Source organism: Lacerta agilis, chromosome 17, assembly GCF_009819535.1.
Source record: "Lacerta agilis isolate rLacAgi1 chromosome 17, rLacAgi1.pri, whole genome shotgun sequence".
Lineage (NCBI taxonomy): Eukaryota > Metazoa > Chordata > Lepidosauria > Squamata > Lacertidae > Lacerta > Lacerta agilis.
Window position 1 is genome coordinate 28,352,104 of NC_046328.1, and position 21,891 is coordinate 28,373,994.

The window sequence follows — 21,891 nt, forward strand, 5'->3', positions numbered from 1 at the left end:
CCCATGGACTGCAAGAAGATCAAACCTATCCATTCTCAAAGAAATCAGCCCTGAGTGCTCACTAGAAGGACAGATCCTGAAGTTGAGGCAGTGAAGGATAGGCGTGCCTGGCGTGCTCTGGTCCATGGGGTCACGAAGAGTCGGACACGACTGAACGACTGAACAACAACAACAAGGTAGGGCCACACCTGGGACAGCTCAGTTGGTATAACCAGTCATAGAATAATAGAATTGCAGAGTTGGAAGGGAACCTGAGGATAATCTAGTCTGTCCTCCTGAAATGCAGGAATATGCAACTGTACCCATACAGGGATGGAACCTGAAACCTTGGCTTATAGTTACCACACTATTCATAAGACTCATCTCCAGGTAATGGGTTTGAGCCCCCCCCCCTTGGGCAAGATTCCTGCATTGCAGAGGGTTGGACTAGATGGCCCTCGTGGTCCCTTTCCAACTCTACAGTTCTATTATTCCAGGCGGTTTTCACTGGAAAGTAGCCATGCCCATTATTCCCAAAGGAGTCTACTCCCAGCAGGACAAACATTGACTACAACCCGTTATTTCCTACCCCACCTTTTTAACTAATCGATAAACACAGCTGTGCATATTGATTTGTCGTTTAAAAAAAAGAAAAAGAGAAAGAGAAACAGCGATGCTTCGTGAAGTCATTTTGCGATCCATCCACGCGGGGAGAAGGAGGAGTCGCGGCCACGCGGGTGACGTCATAGCCGGGCGCACGTGCTGCGGGTTGTTGTGATGACGTCACAGCAGCAGCGTGAGTTTTTTGTTTTAATTTCCTAGCTGGGGAAGAAGAAGATAAGATGGGTGAATCTGAGAGAAGGCGGAGCTTCCCAATTAGCGTGTGTCCATGGATGTGAGGAACGGGTAGCGGTTGCTAGGAGAGAGAGAGAGAGAGAGAGAGAGAGAGAGAGAGAGAGAAGTGCTTCCGGTGTCCCCCGAAAGCAACCCGGAAGCGCTTCTCTGCGGGGTTGGAAGCGCGAAGATGGCGGCGGAGGAGCCTCAACAGCAGCCGGAGCCCCTCGGCGGGGACACGGACGGTAATGGCGGGCGGGGCGGGGAAGCCTCCCTCGGGGTCGCCGCCGGCAGGACGGGGAGTGCGCAGGCGCGGCTTCCTTTTCCTCCGTGGCAGCGTCGCTTCCAGCCTCTGAGGGAGAAGCTCTTTCATTCCAGCAGCAGCAGTAGCAGCAGCACCTCCTTCCCTCCGTGTGTGGCCCAGAGCAGAAACTCGCTTGGCCGCCCCCTCCGCCCCCTCCTCCCGAGGAGGCCTCGCGGTCTCTTGGGCAACGGCGCCCGTGCGCCGCCGTCGCTGCTGAGTGGACCCCATCCTTCCGCCTCCTGTCTCCATGGCAATGGCGGCCCCTCCGTCCTCTCTGGCCCCGCCCCTTCTCTCTCTCTCTCTCTCTCTCTCTCTCTCTCTCTCTCCCCCCCCCAACCTCTGAGCAGGACGGGGGAGGCAGATCGTCCAAGGCCAGGCTTCTCTCTCCCACATGGGGTTCCATAGAAACGCTCCTCTGGCCCCCAGGGAAAGGGAGCATTTCTGCTCTTAAGGGCTTTATTATTATCATCTCCCCACGCAGAATTCCTCAATCCTTAAATGTACAGAATTGTAAAGTCGGAAGGGGCCACGAGGGTCATCCAGCCCAACTCCCGGCAATTAAAGAATATTTTGCCCAAAGTGGGGTTCGAACCCACGACCCTGAGATTAAGGGTCTCATGCGCTACTGAATGAGCTGCTCAAGCCTATCTCTGCTTTTACCTAACAACAATTATTACTATATTAAAAAAATAAAAAAAATTGTCCAGTAGCACCTTAGAGACCAACTAAGTTTGTTCTTGGTATAAGCTCAAAGGTGCAACTGGACTATTTTTTTATATATTTTGACAGCGTCAGACCAACATGGCTACCTACCTGAATCTAGAACAATTATTACTGTTAGCGTGCCATCAACGTACCTGTTGGAATGAATCAAAATAGATAAAAAGGGTTGCACTTATGTGCACAGTTCCCTAATGGTCACACCCACCCACCCTGTTGAAGGAAGGGGAGGTTAATTTTGAGGAAGCAAGTGTAAGTGCGCCCGCTGCATTGCATGCAGAAATCCCAGATCCAACTCCCAGTCTCTTCAGGTGGGGCCGGGAGAGATTCCTTCCTGAAACCTGCCTGTCATTGTAGACAATACTGAGCTATTTAGACCAAAGGGTCGACTCAGTATAAGGGAACTTTGTATGTTCCAAGTATTGCTTGTGGCTTCAATTAGGGCTGAGAAACCCTATTGGCAAGCATGGCAAATGAGTTGGAAATGAGGCGAGTTGTTGTCCGGGACTTATGCAGGGCCACAGCCCTCCTACGCCTAACGTACACGTTGAGACCGCAGTCCTAAAGACACTTACTTGAGACTGCTTTCTTAGTAAACAGGTGCAAGCATGCAGTTGTAAAAATAATTGAAGAAGCAGGGACTTCCTTTGATGTTTGCTAGAGTGACCGATTATAGAGGAGCAGCCATGTCAATTTTAGCAACACCAACATAGTACATCAACTATTAACTGGATTTATTGTGGCAGATGCCACAGCAGAAGGCCAATTTATTAAACACATGAAATCGTATCTTCATTTGGCAGATTGGTATGCATGATGAATGAATGCGAAACTGGGATCAAAAGGCAACGAAAAGCACGACGCATTGCCTGTAATATTCTGTGCAAAGCTAAAGATGTGTATGTGAGGACCATTCCTAACCGTAGGAGCTGCGTGATAATTAATGTTTCTTGCTTTGCTTATTTAGGGTAGGTAGTGAGAGAATCCTGGTTTGGGCTGAGTCCAAAAAGAATAGGATCAAACTTGCTGATAAGATCCTAGTGGCACCTTAAAGGTGAATGTATTTATTGTTGGGGAAGTGTTCATAAACTTGAGCCCACTTTATGCGTCCAGTGAAGTGCCTCAAAAATTTATGCCACAGTAAACCTGCTCATCTTTAAGTTGCCACACAGGACACTTCCTGTCCCTCATTCTAACATTTACACATCTTAAAAAAGATTGTTACCCCTTAAAATTGAAGGAACATAACAACTTGCGTGTTTCATGAGATGCTGATTGAGAATTCCAGCTTTTCACATACCATATTTTTCGCTCCACAAGACGCACCTGACCATAAGACGCACTTAGTTTTTTGAGGAGGAAAGGGGGAAAGCCCTCCTTTTTGAGGATCTGTTCACAGTTGTGCATCTTCTTTTGGAAGAAGAAAAGCCCCATTTACAAAAGGAGCAGCTCAAAGTTGTGCTGCTGCTTTTGCAAAGGAGAAAAGACCCATTTGCAAAAGGATCAGCTCAAAGTTGTGCTGCTGATTTTGCAAAGAATAGCTTCATTTGCAAAAGGATCAGCTCAAAGCCCTTTCTACAGTTTCCAGACAGATAATCTAATCAGCCAGTCACATGTCCCTGGGGAAACCAACAGCCTCCTCTACAGAAAGGGAGCCAGCTACCTTTGTTGTTGTTCAGTCATTCAGTCGTGTCTGACTCTTCGTGACCCCATGGACCAGAGCACGCCAGGCACGCCTATCCTTCACTGCCTCTCGCAGTTTGGCCAAACTCATGCCAGTCGCTTCGAGAACACTGTCCAACCATCTCATCCTCTTTCGTCCCCTTCTCCTTGTGCCCTCCATCTTTCCCAACATCAGGGTCTTTTCCAGGGAGTCTTCCCTTCTCATGAGGTGGCCAAAGTACTGGAGCCTCAACTTCAGGATCTGTCCTAGTGAGCACTCAGGGCTGATTTCTTTAAGAATGGATAGGTTTGATCTTTTTGCAGTCCATGGGAGTCTCCTCCAGCACCATAATTCAAAAGCATCAATTCTTCGGTGATCAGCCTTTTTGATGGTCCAGCTCTCACTTCCGTACATTACTACTGGGAAAACCATAGCTTTAACTATAAGGACCTTTGTCGGCAGGGTGATGTATTTGCTTTTTAAGATGCTTTCTAGGTTTGTCATTGCTTTTCTCCCAAGAAGCAGGCATCTTCTAATTTCGTGACTGCTGTCACCATCTGCAGTGATCATGGAACCCAAGAAAATGAAATCTACCTTATCCAGCTACCTTATCTCTCCCCGATTTCTTGCTGATCAGCTGTAAAGCGGCAGCCTTTCAACACTCCCTTCTCTCTTTGTAAAAGAAAAAGATCGATCTTCTTTTGGCCCCCGGGCAATTCAGTTCCAGGGACCATGCATTCGCTCCATAAGACGCACAGAGATTTCCCCTTACTTTTTAGGAGGGAAAAAAGTGCGTCTTATGGAGCGAAAAATACGGTAATAAGTAATCATATCTGAAAGTTCCTGCTCTTTTAATAAAATCATTCTAAACAGTAAGGGTGCAACTGGACCTTAATAATAATAATAATAATAATAATAATAATAATAATAATAATAATAAGAAGAAGAAGAAGAAGAAGAAGAATGGAGACTAACACCAAAAGCCTTATGTTACCTATTTGAGCATGGTGCAATACATTTTCTTTTGGTAAACAAAATACAGGTCTACATTGTAATCTGTTAATGGGGAAGGAGAGAGGAACGTAGTGTGGAATGAAATAGGAGCAAATGCACTTATATGTTCTTAAGCGGAATCAGAATTGGGAATGAAGATTATGGCATTAAACCAAAGGTTTAATAGAATTCTGAGTTTTGAGAGGAGATATGATGGGAGATCTAATATATGTTCAGGAAGGGAGTAATCAGCATATGAAGTAGTAAGGGGAAATGGGCAGAGATGTGTTTTAACAAGAGATCTTTATGGATGGTAAAATTCACTTTTGGTCCAATAGTATTGCAGTTTGTCTCTTCCCATCTCCACTGATCTTTCAACAGCAGCCTAACACAGGCAGAAATGTAGGGGTAGAATTTCACACATACACCCAGCCACACATGTTAGCTCCTTTCCAGGAGAAAAACTGCCTTCTTTAGCACCAGCTAGGGTAGGGGTGCCCAAACTTTTTTTCAAAGAGGGTCAGATTTGATGAAGTGAACATGCGTGAGGGCCAACCAAAATTGTTGAGCTTTTTAAAGGATTGAATGGACTTTGGACATGCCTGAGCTAGGGTAAAATAAACATTCCACTGAACAACTTCTCCATAAGATTTACCTCCCCAGTTCCTGCCTCACTTGTGCTTGCAGCCTTCCTCCTCCATGCACACACACCATGAAAATACCCACCCCAAACATTCATTCATTTGATCTCCCACTTCACACACTGCTCCATGGATCTTGCATACCCAAACTTTAGGGATTAAACCCACAACTGCCCCTCTTCTGAAGTAAGACGGGGTGGGGGGACTTGTGGCTTTCCAGATGTTGTTAGACTTCTTCTCCCCCTGTCAACATGGTTGATGGTCAGGGATGAAGGGAGCTGGAGTTCTGACAACATCTGGTGGCTTAGCCAGTCCTGCTTTAAACTCTCCTTCTGCCTTTCTCCCAAAATGATCCAGGGGACAGCTCCACTTAAGAGCCCCAAACAAAGCTGATCCCCTTCTGTCCATATACATACTTTGTTCCTCTTCTAATCATCCTTCTTCACAAACTTCTCCTTTGCTATTTTAAAGAAACAATTACTCCTCTTGACACCGGGTTGGAAATATCCCTTTCCCAGTTGAGATACTGCCTCATCGGCGACACTTTGAGATTTCTGTATACAGTGCTGCCTTGCAAGATGAAATTAATTCGTTCCGCAAGACTTTTCGTCTTGCGGAAATTTCGTCTTGCGAGGCACCGTTTCCCATAGGAACGCATTAAAATTTAATTAATGCATTCCTATGGGGAAAAAAGTCCGGGGGCCCCTTCCGACCGGCACCGGAGCCGTGTGGCGCCGTGTTTTAAAGCTGCAGCGAGCGAACAGCAGCGCTGCTGTTTGCTTGCTGCAGCCTTAAAACGCGGCGCTTCGCGGCTCCGGTGCCGGTGCCGGTGGGGAGAGGCGGCGTCGGATCGCGCCCGCCCATCCAAGATGGCGGGCGCGATCCGACGCCGCCCCCCCACCGGCACCGGAGCCGCGCGGTGCCGCGTTTTAAGGCTGCAGCAAGCAAACAGCAGCGCTGCTGTTCGGTCGCTGCAGCTTTAAAACATGGCGCCGCACGGCTCCGGTGCCGGCTTACAGTGGTACCTCGCCAGACGAATTCGTCTTGCGAAAAAGAGCCATAGACAAATTCGTCTCGCGAGTCAACTAAAAACTCGCAAAACCCTTTCGTTTTGCGAGTTTTTCGTTGTGCGAGGCATTCGTCTTGCGGGGTACCACTGTACTTTCACTTAGTGTGTACAGTCCCTCTTAGGCAGTGCTGCCCAGTATGCATATGTTGAATTCCTGTGCAGTATGAAAAAAATAATATTTGTGCATTGTCATGTTGGGGAACCGGTAAGGGATGCAGGGGGATAGGATCCCTGCCTAATGAACAATCTGTGCCAAGTCAGCTTCCCTTTAGAATCCAGGCCTCCTCTGTCATGGTGAGAGAATCTTCCTTGCTGCTCTCTTGAAATCACACTCGCCCCTTCGGAGATGCGTGTCGACCATTTGACCCAGATTGCACCGTAATATACATTGTGTGTCCCCCCCCCCTTTCTTAAACAAGTCCCGAACGTAGCTCCTGCCCTTTGAGGATTTGTTAACTCATCTTTTGCCAAGAAAATCTGGCTTGAATGTTGGCTGATCCAGTTTTGGGAGGAAGTCTGGAGTAGATTGTGTCCAATTCCACTACCTTTCTGTGACCTGGGAGGGAAGAGGTTTTTTTTGGGGGGGGGGTAGGCAGGGAGGTGAAGCCTGCAAAACCAACTGCATGAGAAAGAGTTGCAGTTGTGTATCCCAGCCTCACTGCGGTAGCATCCTAACAGGCTGGGAGCTGGGACACCTCTTTGGATGATGTATGATATGGAACGGGCCCAGATCAGGTTTCCTGATTTTTCTGCAGCGTTGGCAGCTGCTGTGAGCAATTGATGCTGTTGAAGGAAGCAGCTGAGAACCTGCACTGCCTGTCTTGCAAAGCAGATAAAAACTTCCGCACAGCAGGCTGCGGTGTTACTATTTTCCTTTTTGGGGGTGGGTAGTGGTGGGCGGCTGCTTGGGTTTCTGCAGCAACTGGGCCCCTCTCTCTCTCTCTGCCTTTTCAAATGGATACCCCGCTGGAGCCTGGCTGTAAAAGGGAGGCAGCGTCAGCGTCTGTTGTTGCAAAAACATGGTACCCAATGCAGCTTGTCATGCTAATAAGGCGGGGATGGGCCACTTGCTCAGCCCTGGGGGCTCTGTGTCGGAAGCGTGGTTGCGGGCACAAGAGCTGCGGTGAAGGTGCGATGGCATTGCATGTCCTTGAACATAAACCGGCATAGCTTCGTTTGCGAGGGTGTCTTCTTTTTTCCCGTTTTGTATTTGATGAGGCTAAGCTTTAGATTTGGCAGTTTAAAGCTGTGTGCTTCCTGCAGTTCTGAAACTGTAGCCTGCAGAGGTTTTAAAGTGTGATGAGATGTTGCGATCAGGGCCATAAAGCACCCTGTATTGTACAAGAAGAGATGTGCTGAATGATAAGAATTAATTAATTGACCCTTGTCTGCTCTAGAGATGTCAAAATCAATTGCAGCTGAAAATTATAACAGGCTTAGCTCTCTCTCTAATTGCTATCTTGCTTCTGATCCTTTGACTTTGTTGTCATTGTTGTATTTTCAAGCCCTGAGGACTAGGAACTTAGGCATCGTTTTTGTCTTGAGCCATACTGTGAAAAAGCAAGTTTTATCTTTTTGTGTGTGTGCTATAAGATGATTGTTATTGCTGTCAAGACTGCACTGGTGCAAAGGGACCTTTCTCAACTTCATTATTATCTTTCTCTCTTTTTCCCTCCCGCAGGAGTGAACTGCTTGGCCTATGATGAAGCCATAATGGCACAGCAGGATCGAATTCAGCAGGAGGTGAGCGCTCGTGAACATAAGAGGTTGGCCTGCGTGGTCCTGCCTGCTTTGTTTTCGGCTGCATGAGCAGCAAGCAACCACAAAAATTGTACCCATTCATTCAGATTCACAGCCCATCCCATCTTAACGGTGTACAGATGCGCTGGACTTAACATTGTACTGCTTCCATTGTCACATCCTAGAATCTCTCCGGAAAGCTCGGTAGCAGCCTGATGTGGCTAACCCCATGATTCCCAAGTAATCACAACATGCTTGAAACTAAGGGCTGGTTCACAAATGCACCTACATTCCTCCTTGATTTCTGCGGTGCTGGCTCCCTTAAAGCTCTGCGTTAAGCAGAGTGAAACTCAGATTCGCTCCTCATAAGAAGTAGCAATGGCCACCAATTTGGACGGCTTTAAAAGAGGACTAGACAGATTCATGGAGGATAAGGCTATAATGGCTGCTAACCCTGATGGCTTGATCCTGCAGCCAGGCTCTTACGATCCATCACATTCTTTTCTGTGGTGTTGCCTGGGATGGCCGCTTCACACATTCCAGTCAGGGCAAGCTAGTTGATTTTCATTTAATTGTAAAGCAGAGGTGTCAAGTGTCCCGTTTCCGCCGGGATAATCCTGTTTTTAATTGCTTTTCCCGCCTTTGTCCCGATTGTTTGAAAATCCCGTAAAATACCGTATTTCAAAGCAAGGACTGACTGCTTTTTTTCCTGCCCGGCTCACAAGTCACGGGCAATGAAGGGTTAAAGGCTGCAGCGAAGAAATCCCGCCTCCTGCCTTTAGGGATTGGATGCTGCAAGCCAGGGGAGCTGAGCCTTCATTGGCCGCCTCGGGACTCGCTGGTCCCTCCTAGAGCTCCTAGTTTGTGAAGCTGTGTGGAGCTTTGAATCTGCTCCAGAGCTTCTACGAAGAGGACATCCCTGGACTTCGTCGTCAATGGACAAAGTAGGCCTGGGGCCTTTGGCCTTAACCCCCCCCCCCCAACATGGGGGAGGAGCGTTTTGGGATCCTTTCCTTTTAAAAGAGGGACCCCTTTAAGAGATGGTGTTGTGAACCCAGGCAGGCCTGTCTGCTTTGGGGGACGGCGGGGGGGGGGGGAGGGAGGGCCTGCAACCTTTTCCCGTGCCTCAGCAGTGTTGCAAGAATTCAATAATTAGTGTACCAAACAAATAAGGCCACATGTCTGAAAACAGCACAGGAAGATAGGCCTCACTCCATTTTGATCCTAGCTGGCCAAGTGTTTTCATCTGCAAGCAAGATCCATTCTCGCAATTCAAGAATGCTGCATTGGAGGAGGGCATGGGTGAGGGAGGTGTGGCCCCCTCACAGTCCTGAGGGCCAGATAGGGAGGTCCTGGGCCCGAGGCTCCACACCCCTGCTTTAAATGGAAGTTTCCAGCTTCCTGATTAATATATTTTGCAAAGAGGCATGGACAGAATTGGGTTGCTGCAACAACAGAACTGTATCTACTTGCAATAAAAGCAAGCTTTTATACCCCTGGGACCATAATTCAGAACATCTGGTTATGAAGCCCCACGTAGCCCCTGCACCTCAAGAGGGAAATTTTACTTACTGTTGGAACTTCTAAACAATCCTCCATTTCTATGCTGAATGCTGAGAGCAGGGCTTCCCTCTTCTGGGCTTGGTTTCTACTTTGAGTGCAGATTCACTCCATCCTCCTCTTCCAGCCCACTCACTTGCCTGCATACCATTCCTGATCGCCTGTGGCAACTAAGCTGGTGCTTTAAATAAAAGGCTGGTCCTTTTTAAGCTGCCCACCTCCCCCATATGAAAATATGTGTTTCTGTGTGCTCCTTCCTGTTCTGCACCTCTCATGTGCCAACCTGCTTCTCTGCAGATAGCCGTCCAGAATCCTCTCGTCTCAGAAAGGATGGAGTTGTCTGTCCTGTACAAGGAATACGCTGATGATGACCACGTTTACCAGCAGAAGATCAAGGTAACAAGGACCACAACCATTCCAGCGCATGGGCTGTGGAGGGTAGCTGAAATGGAGGAATGGGGTGGAGCCCTTCCTCCTTGAGGAAAGGAGAACAGCCGTCGCTCAGGGACAGTGCTCTGCTTTGCATGCAGGAAATTCCAGGTTCAGTCCCCAGTGGCCTCTCCAGGTAGGGCTGGGGGAGATTCCCTGCCTGGAGAGCTGCTGCCAGTCAGTGTAGACAATGTTGATCTAGATGTACCAGTGGTGTGACTTGGTACAAGGCAGCTTCCTGTGTCATTGGGGTTCAAGACGGGAAAGTACCCTGAGGTCTGCTTTTAGAAGACAGGGCATTTATTCTGTTTCTGTCTCTAGGCCACCAAGCCAATCGGATGCTAACCCACCTCCTCCATTCTCCTTGCACAGGATCTGCTGCAGAAGTATGCATTCATCCGGAAGACGAGGCCAGATGGCAACTGTTTCTATCGGGCATTCGGCTTCTCCCATCTTGAGGCACTCTTGGAGGATGGCAAGGAGCTCCAACGGTAGGACACGCATTGGTGGGGGGGGGAGTGTGAGGTGTGTCTCTGGGGTGCTCCTACTTATTTATCGCCTTCCACATGTCTCAGTAAAAACAGCTAAACCTTAAAAGCAACGCAGGAAATAAGATCAGATGAATATAAAAACACTACCAAGTATACACCCACAACAGAGAGACATTCATCCAGCTGTCAGAACAAAGGTGTCTTCCGTTGTTTCCAGAGAGTGCATCTCAACAGAGATGTCGTTCTGCAGAACAGGGACAGCCACACGGAATGTCCTGCTCTGAGTTACTGCGGAAGGGTCTTCTGACCTCTCTGGAACTGGAAGGAGAAGCTTCTCTGCAGACCAAAGTGACCTGCTGGCTACATCTTGGATAAGGGGGTCTCTTGGGATGCAGGGTAGTGGACAGCGCTGTAAATGAAAGTATACTTGGCAGTTCTCAGCCCATTACTGAACTTTGGGTCATTGGCATTTGCAGTGCAAAGATTACTAGAATTATTTATTCTGTACGTGTTTATTTTACTGTGCACAGCTTCAAAGAGGTGGCTGCCAAAAGCAAGGAAGTGTTGGTTTCGCAGGGCTTCACGGAATTCACCATTGAGGACTTCCACAACACGGTAAGCCAGGGTGGGAAACCTCAGGCCAAATGCAGCCCTCCAGTCCTCTCTGCTCAGCCCTTGGGACTCTCTTCAGGCCACACCTCACACCCTCCTTGGAAGTTTTTGCCCTCTGTAATTCCCCCCCCCCCGGCTGGAATATGTCCTTGAACTCTGATAATGGCCCTTTGTCCCCTGGGTAGAGAGGGGCTTGTGTGTAAAACCAGCCTACTGTACAAAAGCAATGCAGGTGACTCTCAGCTTACACAGGGGTTAGGTTATGGGGAGTGCATAAAGCCAAAATCATGTATAGTAAAAACACACTGGATGCAATGGCAGGTGTGATTGCCAAAGTTCCTCCCCCCCCCGACACCCACCCCCTTTTTGCCAGCTCCATCTGGTACGCAGGCTGAGACCCTACCTGCCCGCAGACTGTCTCGCCAGAATGGTGCATGCTCTAGTTATCTCCCGCTTGGACTACTGCAATGCGCTCTACGTGGGGCTACCTTTGAAGGTGACCCGGAAACTGCAATTAATCCAGAATGTGGCAGCTAGACTGGTGACTGGGAGTGGCCGCTGGGACCACATAACACCGGTCCTGAGAGATCTACATTGGTTCCCAGTACGTTTCCAAGCACAATTCAAAGTGTTGGTGCTGACCTTTAAAGCCCTAAACGGCCTCGGTCCTGTATACCTGAAGGAGCGTCTCCAGCCCCATCGTTCAGCCCGGACACTGAGATCCAGCGCCGAGGGCCTTCTGACGGTTCCCTCACTGTGAGGAGCAAAGCTACAGGGAACCAGGCAGAGGGCCTTCTCGGTAGTGGCGCCCGCCCTGTGGAACGCCCTCCCATCACAGGTCAAGGAGATAAATAACTACCTGACATTTAGAAAATACCTGAAGGCAGCCCTGTTTAGGGAAGTTTTTAATCTGTGATATTTTAATTTGTTGGAATTATTATTATTATTATTATTATTATTATTGCTCCATTTTTGTTCCATTTTATTTATTTATTTATTGGTTGATTGATTGCTGAGTGTGTAATGCTGAAAGCATAACTTGCCAGTTACGTGTATTCATATTTGTTGCTCTGTCCACTTTTGCCTCTGGCCCTGCCCACCACAGGCAGGCGTTACATGGAATGTTGTTTAGAAAGGATTGCAGCTCTCAGGCTGGAAAATAGTCCCCCGCCTGTGCTAAGGCTGTGAATGGGAGGGGTGGGGACAGGAAACTTGAGTGATAGTTTGAGATTGGCAGAATTTGGGAATAAAGGGACTTCACTGTCTGTGTTTCAGTAGTCACAAACCTCAACCTTTCTTTGTTGGTATGGTGCTTCACTCCATTGGCCACTCCATTTGCCCCCTTCTGCACCTTTCCAAGTGCAAGTAGTATTGGTGCAACAAACGCGGGCCTCCCAAGTGCCTGTCCAGCCTCCCGGATCCTCTTTGTCTTTGGCAGCAGGTGGCTCCCAGGTGTCTGCTGTTTTATGCCCCTACAGTGGGGCATTCTGGGGAAATCCAAAGGTTGGATGGCTGATAAGTTGCTGCCGTAAATCGCAGCTCCGATGTCACTACAGGGCCCACTCCCCTGGTTGGGGCAGCAAGCAGTACTTTGCCAGGGAGACCCTGGTGCAAGCCATACCTCCTAAGATACCAGGGGTGGGGAGACCGTCAGGCCCTCCAGATGTTGTTGAAGGGAAGATGGACACCTGGAGGAACATAGGAAGCCCTTGGTTCTTCTGGCTCTGTGTTGTCTACACTGACTGACAGCAACTCTCCAGGTATTCAGACCAGGAGCCTTTCCCGGTCCTTCCTGGTGCTGCTACAGCTTGAACCTGGAACCTTCCGTGTACATCTTGTGAAGATGTATGTTTCTGCCCAGGCTTTCCCAGACCTATAAGATTTTGTGTGTTTGAGGCCTCTGAACTTATTTTGCTTGCTATCGTGTGTTTTTGTATTGCTCTCTTACTGGTTTTAGGTTTGTGTTTTGTTTTAATGATACGTTGTGTCAGATCCATGTGGTGGTTACTCACGAGTAACGAGGCAAACCTCCGACCTGTCTTTTATCAGGTTTTATTGGTGCAAACTATTTACAGTGCAGAGCAAACAAGTTCATGTCCATCTCAGTCACTAGCAGAATCCGGGAGTGGCCCCTTCCAGCTACGTCCCCAACAAAAGAATTTCGGAACCCCGAGTCTCCGAGTCCCCTCCTTGCGTTTCACCCCTCTGTGCAATTGGGGCAACGGAAATGTCATACCTCCCTCCTGGTCAGCCTGACGAGACGAGGTGCTGGGGCCCTTTCCCCACCAGGCTGGCCATTTCCCTCTCCTCCCCACTAGAGGCATTGCTGCTTCCCGCGCTGGAAGAGGTACTGCTGTCCAGGTGGCGTTGGGGCTCTCTGTATTCTGACAGAGCCTCAATCCCCCTCCCACTGCCCGATGGCAGTTCCCTGACACTTTGTTTTAGATGGCACACTGCTCAAAGAGTTTTGAAATATTAATAAATGAGTCTGTTGCTGTGCCACCAAGTTAAAGCCCTTCCCCACTGCTTCCCCATCACAGCCAGCTTTGGGCCCTTTTCTTTGACCTTTCCTCTCTCTCCTCCTCTCTCTCTCTTTAATCCCTGTAGTTTATGGATCTGATAGAACAAGTGGAGAAGCAAACCACAGTTTCAGACCTGCTGACTTCTTTCAACGACCAGAGCACCTCGGATTACCTTGTTGTGTACCTGCGGCTGCTCACTTCTGGGTACCTGCAACGCGAGAACAAGTTCTTCGAGCACTTCATCGAGGGAGGACGCAGCATAAAAGAGTTTTGCCAGCAGGTCAGGAGCTTGGAGGCAGGGGAAGGACATCTCTGACCAGGATGAGACAAAATTTATACACCCACCCACACCCTTTCCATTCACTCCCCCTGGCCCTTCCTTTCCTCTTGAAGTGGCCATTCTGCTTTGGCCATACAGACCTTTCCTGGCAGGATTTGCGAGTTTGCATAGCTGTAGTTTCCCTGTGAAGCTTTTAAACATTTCTGCCTTTTTTCTGGGAATCATAGTTCTAACAACATTGAAAAGGGGAGGAACATCTAGGCAGAGTCTGCTTAAAACTGGCTGTTGAGTGGGCCCAGTAGTGGCAGAACACACAAGTCTTGTAAGCAGGCTCTTTCCCTCATTCTGTTGTTCTCACCAGTCAATTCAGTTTATTTTGTGCCCTTCACCCTGAGGGGTCCCAGGACAAAACTGCAGCCTCAAGAATAGGGTGGGCCCTAACATATACAATGGTGCCCCGCTAGATTAAAATAATTCGTTCTGCGAGTATTTTCGTCTAGCGGGTTTTTCGTCTAGCGAAGCGGCAATGCAAACCGCGGTTTTCGCTAGACAAAAAAAAAATAAAATCGTCTTGCGAGGCAAGCCCATTCAAAAATTCGGCTTGCGAGACGGGCTTCCGCTAGACGAATGCCTTCGTCTAGCGAGTTTTTCGTCTAGCGAGGCATTCGTCTAGCGGGGCACCACTGTATGTATCTCAGGGGAAAGAGCACTAGCCCCCTTGCTCCCTGAAGGCGTGCCAACTCCCTCAGGTTAAATAACCAGAGAGTGTTCTACAGTCCCACAAGTGTGGCAGGAATGAGCACCCCCAAGCAAAGATAGCTTATTTTAAGCAAGGGGTGGCGGCGGCTAACCCATGGACTTCTGGGTATTCAAACACAGGAGCAGTTGGGGTGTTTAGTGTCGTGTGTATCCAGCCTTTGCTGAGGTGAGGATTCCAGTATCTGCATGTACTCAGTGCGGTTCTCTATCCACCTGGGTGAGATTTGTGAGATCACTGCATCGAGCACAGAGCTTAGCATCTAGTGTCTTGCTTGGCAACTATGAAATCTCCAGGTTGCTTAAAGGTTAGGTTTCTAGGACTCATGATCACAGGATAGCTTGGGTGCATGGAGTCTGAGAGGGGCTAGTCTGGGCAGGGCAGCTCAGGTGGGGATTTCAGAGCCTTGCAAGGCGCCTTAACCTCTCTCAAGCGGGTACTGCCGAGGGGCGTAAACATCCCTGTGTGCCTTTCCTCTCTTTTCCAGGAGGTGGAGCCCATGTGCAAGGAAAGCGACCACATCCACATCATTGCGCTGGCCCAGGCCCTCAACGTCTCCATTCAGGTGGAATACATGGACCGGGGTGAGGGCGGCACCACCAACCCCCACATCTTCCCCGAGGGCTCGGAGCCCAAAGTGTATCTACTGTACAGACCGGGACACTACGACATCCTGTATAAATAGAGGAGAGGCGGGGGGAGGCAGTCTGGCCGGTGCACCAAGCCCCCCCTCTTTTTCCTCTCTGCCTCGCGTTGTCTTTCTCGCCCGTGTTTCCCTGCCCATCCGCCGGGCAGCATCGTCTGTGGTTGTAAATGGTGATCGCTCTTGCTGCCATCTCACTCACTTGGTTTGTTATTATTATATTTTTCCTCTTTTTTGTTGTTACACTCACACTCTTCTGTGTTTTATTAAAGGGGATGCCGGTGAAACAATCTACCTTGCCTGTAGCTTCTCTCTGGGGCTTTTATGGGGTGGAACCAGTGCTTTTTTTCTAAAAAAAATGTTTAGGGGTACTCTCATTTTGACTCAAGAAAATCACCATTTTATAGTTCAAATTGGGGAAAATAAATACAGTAAATGGACAAAAGTACAAAATTCACAAAATGTTTAGGGGTATGCGTACCCCTGCATCACCCCAGGAAAAAAGCACTGGGTGGAACCTTTCTCTTCCTCCTCTTTTCTGCCCTCATGGAGTGAGCAATGATTGATTTGCTTTGATACAAACCCCCACCCCTAAAAAGTGAGTGAGCAAGTGATGGTTTTTCTGAAGGATCATCGTGAGGGTTCTGTTTGCGCCAGTGCAGATTCTGGCTGTCAGCATGTTGAATCACCTAAGTGGAGAGATTATACTCCTCAAGGCTGCAAATATTTTTTTTTTAAATAAATAAGTAGACAGCATCTGGTAAAGTCCTGGAAAGTAGAGGAGGGGTGGATAGATATTCCAGATATTCAGGTACCAGTAGTTTAGCGTATCCACAGTGACCTGCCTTCCACCTATCTTACTGTAACATTGCATATTTTCCTGCCCTACAACCTGTCACCAGACTCCTTGCGACTTTTTTTCTTGGAATGTAGAATGAATCTGCAGGGTTTTTTAAAATTTGTTTTTAAATTAAGAACTTGATTAAATCACCAGTTTTTCTATCAGCAGAGAATTTGGCTTCCCTTGGAATGCAGTTATCCACTGTGTTATTTTTTAAAGTGGAGAGTGAGGTTTGTTGGTAGAGCTGAGCCAAGAGAAGGTTTTTCCTGGGAGAGGTGGAACTGGAACCTGGCTAGGCACGTGACCCAGAATGGCGGCTGTGCCACTGTTGCTATTGGGCTTGAGGGGGGGGGGCACATCAGCAGCTGACTCAGTGCTTGGTTAGCAACTGTCTCTTCAAACAGGAAGCCTCAATTGCAGGACTGGGAAAGGGGGTCCCTGTCTTCATCGTCAGTGTTGTGTTGCTTTGTGAAGGGCAGCAGGAGTCTGTGTGCCTCTTGGTGTGATGGGTGCACACATTTGTATGAGCCATTGTGCTTGTGTGTATTCTACACATTCAGAAAAACCCCTTGTGGTAAAGGACTTCCTTAATTGTACCAATTTAAACTTGAGGGGGGTATGTGGCTTTGTTGTATTGAGTCTCTGCACATATTGAGAAGATGATTGGGCTGGATTCATTTTCCCCCTCACGTGAGGAATTGTAGCCTTCTTAAAAAAGAGTGTTTCTAGCTTCCAACCAGACAGCATGGAGCATGGCGCTGCTTTTGCCCAGACCCTCCATGTTCTCTGGTTTGCCAACTTGCAGCAGGTGCCTCTAATCCTGCTGGCAGACGCTCCCTGTAGTTTCTCTCTTTCTCTCTCTCTCTCTCTCTCTCTCTCTCTCTCTCTCTCTCTCTCACACACACACACACACACACACACACACACACACAGTTAGGTTGATCCATATTCCACCCATGTCTCTTCCAACTGCTGTCTCTGGAGCTCTATGTGTGAGAGAGAGGAATTGCTGTTTGGATTCTCCTGAAGAGATAATGGAGGAATTAATTAATCCAGCCCTGCTCAGAGGCAGCTTTGCGGGGGGGTGGGGGAGGGTGGAAGTGTGGTGTACACATGTGGTTTGCCTTTTCCCTGCTGTGGAGATGCGGCCCAGACAGACACACTCGCAGTTACTCTTGCATCATTCCCCTGGTGCCCTCGTTTGACTGGTTGCCAGCAGGATCTGGAGGGGGGTCTGGGTCCTAGAAAGCTCCCAACTCTCTGTTTGTCTTGTTTTGCTGTGCAGTTGAAAGGCTCAAGCACAAAAGTTCATCTTGAAATTGGACAGTGGCTGTGTGTGTGTGTGTGTGTGTGTGTGAGAGAGAGAGAGAGAGAGAGAGAGAGAGAGAGAGAGAGAGAGAGAAAGCGTGCAAAATGTGGTGTCCTCCACCAGCTTCCTGGGAGCAGAAGGCCAAAGGCATTATAAGCAGTTTTCTGTTAAGTGTGGGACTGGGGACTCCAGTTCCCATCAGCCCCAGCCAACATGGTTAATGGCCAAGGATGATGGGAGCTGGAGTCCCAAGAGGAGCTGCAGGGGCCTCATAGGCTTCCTCATCCCTGTGCTTAAAGAAAAGTTTGGGTTTTGCTTTTGTTTGTTTTTTTAAAAAGGAGATACAGAGCAGGGCTTTTTAAAAAAGCAACTAGACTTAGTCATGCCATGACTATCTCCCACTGCCCCAAGCCCATGGTCTCCTACTCCCACAAAACTCTTTTCTGCCTCCTCCTGCTGTTGCTGCTGACTATGGGGAGAGCCTTGCGAGGGGCGAGTGCCAGCTCCTTCCAGACGAGCAACATGCCGCTCCAGCTTGCCTCCTGCCCTGGAGGTTCAGGCAGGTAGGAGCAGGTGAGCTGGTACCTTTTGTTACGCTTGTGCTTCTCTGCAAGGCCGAGTCCTCACTCTTCTGACGCCCCCCCCCTTTCCAATTTCACAAGGCGTGCAACTGGAGTGTGTTTCGCATAATTTTATTCCAACAGCAGTTCCTGGATGTTGTGCTTGTCTGGGCATTCTCTCCCACCACCGCTGCACCTCCTCCGAGCCACGGTGTATTCTGCAGCGGGGTGCTTCGCAGGGGTAGGATAGTCAATGCAAAGCGAGCTCAGAGGCGGGAGGGCAGGACCCCCGAGGCATCTGGTGAGAAGAGAAAGAGGCAAAGGTCAAGTCTGCTGGCTGGGAGCTGCCTCCCCTCTGCCCAGCATATTTCATCAGCATGACCTGAGTTGCCCAATGGGTATGCAAAGGGCAGGGCTCGAAGCAAGGGATGTACATGCTGGCTGGTGGAGTTAAGTCTTGCAGCTTTGGGAGCGGGGAGGAAGGAAAAAGATAAGGATGCAGGAGCGAATGTTTCCATTCCTCAACAATAAAGCGGAGGGGGGGGGGAGAGAGAGACTGAGTGATCAGTTACAGAGACAAGCACCAAACCCCCAACTCAACAAGCTTTTTGTTAGTGCTGCAGGTGTTGGGTTGGCCCTCAGCCCCACCAGCTACCTCCTGGATTCCTAGCAGTGCTGCCGCTTCAGTTTGTATTCTTTGCTGCGTGCAGCAATTTCTAGTCTTGTTTTCCCCCAAACTTGCAATTTCTGCAGCTGTTGTGACCACTGTGTGCCACATTACTCCCTAAGGAGTTCCTCTCTTCCCCACCCCCACAAATGCGGTAACCAAGTGTGGCCCAAATTGACCCCTCCCCAAGCCAAGAGCATTTTAAACCCTTCTCAATCCTCTCATCTTCCAGGGCTGTAAATCCTTTTCTCCTTATGTGAGGGAGGGGATCCTGGCTTGCTGGCTCCTTCCTCCCTGTCAACCTCATAGACCTAAACCCCGATTCTGAGGCTGTTGTGGGGAGCTTTTGGATAGCTGCTCAGCGCTTCCTTCCCAAGATCGAAAAGGACCCCATAAGTCCTGGCTGTGACCGCTTCTTAACCCTGGAGTCCTGGCTGTGACCGCTTCTTAACCACAGCAATGCCTGTGTGTGTGTGTGTGTGTGTGTGTGCATGCATGTAAGGGCTAAAGGGCACATGTGTCACAGGAGACCTGTCATTGACTCAACCACTACTACTGTTTCTGCTGAAAAGCTGTTGGGAAGGGGTGTCTGGTTTTTTGTTTTTTTGTTTTTTTTCAGGAGCAGTGAAGGGATGGGTGTCGTCCCCACTAAATCTAAAGTGGTCGCAGTTGGTATTTGGCTTGTTTGGGTAGACATGAACTATGACCTATAGGACACCTTTGACGCCTCCACCTTCCCCAAGTCAGGCTAATAGTAACTTGTGTGAGAGAGAAAGAGGTGGAGGCGGAGAGATTTAGAGAAAGGTATGGGGGGGAAATGTTTTAACTTTCTCTGCCCTGCCCTTCCTCCAAGCCACTGCTCTGCTGGGGAACCTTTTATAGCTGCTTGTAAACTGAAACACCAGGAGAACCAGCCACGGGTCTCTTGCATGTCAGGATTCCCTAAGTGAAATGGGAATCCAGCAAATGAGGAAGAGGTTAGTCCGTGTTGGCTGTCAGGGAAGCGGCGCATGCAGGCTCCCCTGTGCCTGTTTCTGCACGGCAATCGGTGCTGGAAAGCTCTTACCCCCATTGGAGAGCATGAAGAGTGTGGTCAAGCTGGAAACAAATGGAGGGAGAGGTGAGAATCCCCCACGAAGAGCTTTTCCCTCTCGCCCTCCCTCGAGGAGCTGGAGCTTTTGTGGAAGGCCCACCAGAAGCTTATCGGAAGCATCCACCTTTCCTGAAAAGGCCTCCTGCTGCTGCCGCCAACTCACCCACGGGGAAGAAGCGGGGCAGCTTCTCCTTGTAGATCTCATCGTCCTTCTCAAGAAAGACACAGATGATGAGCCTGTCAACCTGCCAGAGGAAGAGGAATTGGAGAGGGGAGTGAGAGCTGCACCTTTGCATTCTGTGCCATTTGCTCCTCCAGGACAGGGCTGGGAAGCCTACCCCCCCCAGGTGTTGCTGGACTCCAGCTCCCATCGTCACTGACCATTGGTCACCCTGACCGGGGCTGATGGGAGTTGGAGTCTGTTGCTGCTCTGAGCTGCCTGCAGCTGGTGTGATCCACCACACATAACCATGCGTCTTTTCCTGCTTTGTCTTCCACTGCTGGGTATTTTTTAGCTTTCCTTCTATCTTGCTCTTTGCTCTGTTCCTCCTCTCCCATTTATATTGGCGTTTTAGATACATACTTGGGGTTTTTTTTTTAGTTCTTCAGGCATGATGGTGCACACACAGGGGTGGAGGAAGGGGGGGCGATGGGAGCACACTGCCCCCATTGGTGCGATCCCGGTGGGGTTCCATCGTGGCTGCCCCCCCACCTGCGCTGGGCACCTCACCCCCGCAGGCTGCGCACTCCGTCCCCAGAACACATGCCATGCCCCTGCAGGCAATGCGTCACCCCCGCCTGCTCCCCGCCCCCGGTGCCGGTGAATGAAGCTCCGCCACTGCATATATCTACTTATTCACCCATCTCCAAAAATTATTTATTTAAAATTTGAAAACATTTGCACGTGTCTGCCTGTTTTACTCAGGTCTGGCTCTCGAGAAACACCCTCAGGCTTCACCCTTCACTTGCCCACCTTTCTGCCCTCAAGCGCCCTTGCTTGCTGGAATTGGGCCTGTGAAGTGTAATATGGCCTCTCACTTGCCTGGCTGGATGAGGAAGATGGGGGTACATGTGTAGAATTGTAGAGTTTGAGGGACCACAAGGGTCATCTAGTCCAACCCCCCTGCAATTCAGGAATCATTTGCCCAACATGGGGCTTGAGCCCACTACCCTGAGGGAAACCTACTTTTTAATGTGGCTGGAATGTAGCATAGCCCTGCCACCATTGGCATGCAACACACCCAGCCTCCCTCATTGGAAAGAGTGTGGCCTTTGAGCTGAACCCACCCATGCCTTGAAGAGCAGGGGGGCTCTGAAACTGGATCAGGCGGGATGGTTAGACTGAGCTCTGCTCCCAAAGTCAAAACTTCCCCCCTGCTGCACTCTCCAGAATGGAAGAAAGAATTCCGGGTCTCAAATGGGGAGGCACCTGCCAGTGTCCAAACCTGCTCCTCCACACCTTCCCCAGCCAGGCGCAGCCTCCTCCTCTTCCCTCACCTTCTCCTTATTCTCTTCTAGCCACTTGCGCAGCGTGTTGAGCACCACCTCAGCAGCGGCATCATTCGGATAGCCTATTGAGAAAAGGAGACGGAAGAGCTATAATGCTGCGGAACAACCTCCGTTCTGTCTCTTGGTCTAGGGAAGGACGGTTCCCCCTGCTCCCACTTTCCCATGCGATACTTACCAAATACGCCTGTGGAAATGCAGGGGAAGGCCTGTGGGGAGAAAGACTGTGCGTGAGAGAGATTCTACATGCGCATGAGCACTCTTATCTCTGGGTGTTTAATCTGTAGCAGTAAAGGTGCAGGAGCTCCATCCCACTCCCTGGTTCCAGGTGTGGAGCTGAAGGTTGAAGAGGGGCTTACAACCTGATGCACCTCACGACAGCAGTGGTTGGCCTCCTTGCCTCCCATGTAAATTCGGCAGAAAGCCACAGAATAGGCCCAACGCATGGATGGTGAACCTGCAAGGGCCTGCCAGTCCCAGCAGTGAAGAACAAGAGTTTATATATTCTAAAGTAGCCTTTGTCAACCTGGTGCCCTCCAGACTCCCAGCCAGCATGGCTGTCCTAAAGTGCTGCCCCCATGTGCTGCAGATAAACCACAGGGCTGGAGGCTTTGGCTCTCTTCTGAAAGCTTGGGTTTATACAGTAAAAGGCTAACTCAATTTAACAGCGCTTGAATT

General features: G+C 49.5%; 2 protein-coding genes across 6 annotated transcripts in view; one reads left to right on the forward strand and one right to left on the reverse strand.

Annotated features, from left to right (window-relative positions):
- Positions 1 to 935: 935 nt before the first annotated feature.
- Positions 936 to 15,527, forward strand: OTUB1 (OTU deubiquitinase, ubiquitin aldehyde binding 1). Its single transcript, XM_033174766.1, has 7 exons — positions 936 to 1,058; positions 7,885 to 7,946; positions 9,801 to 9,899; positions 10,305 to 10,423; positions 10,954 to 11,038; positions 13,643 to 13,837; positions 15,082 to 15,527. Exons 1-7 carry the CDS (start codon positions 1,004 to 1,006, stop codon positions 15,277 to 15,279), a joined length of 813 nt encoding a protein of 270 aa, XP_033030657.1. The 5' UTR covers positions 936 to 1,003; the 3' UTR covers positions 15,280 to 15,527.
- Positions 15,528 to 18,063: 2,536 nt separating this feature from the next.
- Positions 18,064 to 21,891, reverse strand: part of MACROD1 (mono-ADP ribosylhydrolase 1) — a 322,885-nt gene continuing 319,057 nt past the window's right edge. For 4 of the 5 annotated variants that reach the window (XM_033174254.1, XM_033174252.1, XM_033174251.1 and 1 more), the window contains exons 7-10: positions 21,392 to 21,422; positions 21,205 to 21,278; positions 19,871 to 19,952; positions 18,064 to 18,245 (exon numbers count right to left, since the gene is read on the reverse strand). In XM_033174254.1, coding sequence (XP_033030145.1) covers positions 18,214 to 18,245; positions 19,871 to 19,952; positions 21,205 to 21,278; positions 21,392 to 21,422 — 219 coding nt within the window. In that variant the 3' untranslated portion in view covers positions 18,064 to 18,213. Of the gene's footprint in view, positions 18,246 to 19,680; positions 19,713 to 19,870; positions 19,953 to 21,204; positions 21,279 to 21,391; positions 21,423 to 21,891 lie in introns of all 5 variants that reach the window. The other variant, XM_033174250.1, reaches the window with a different exon arrangement.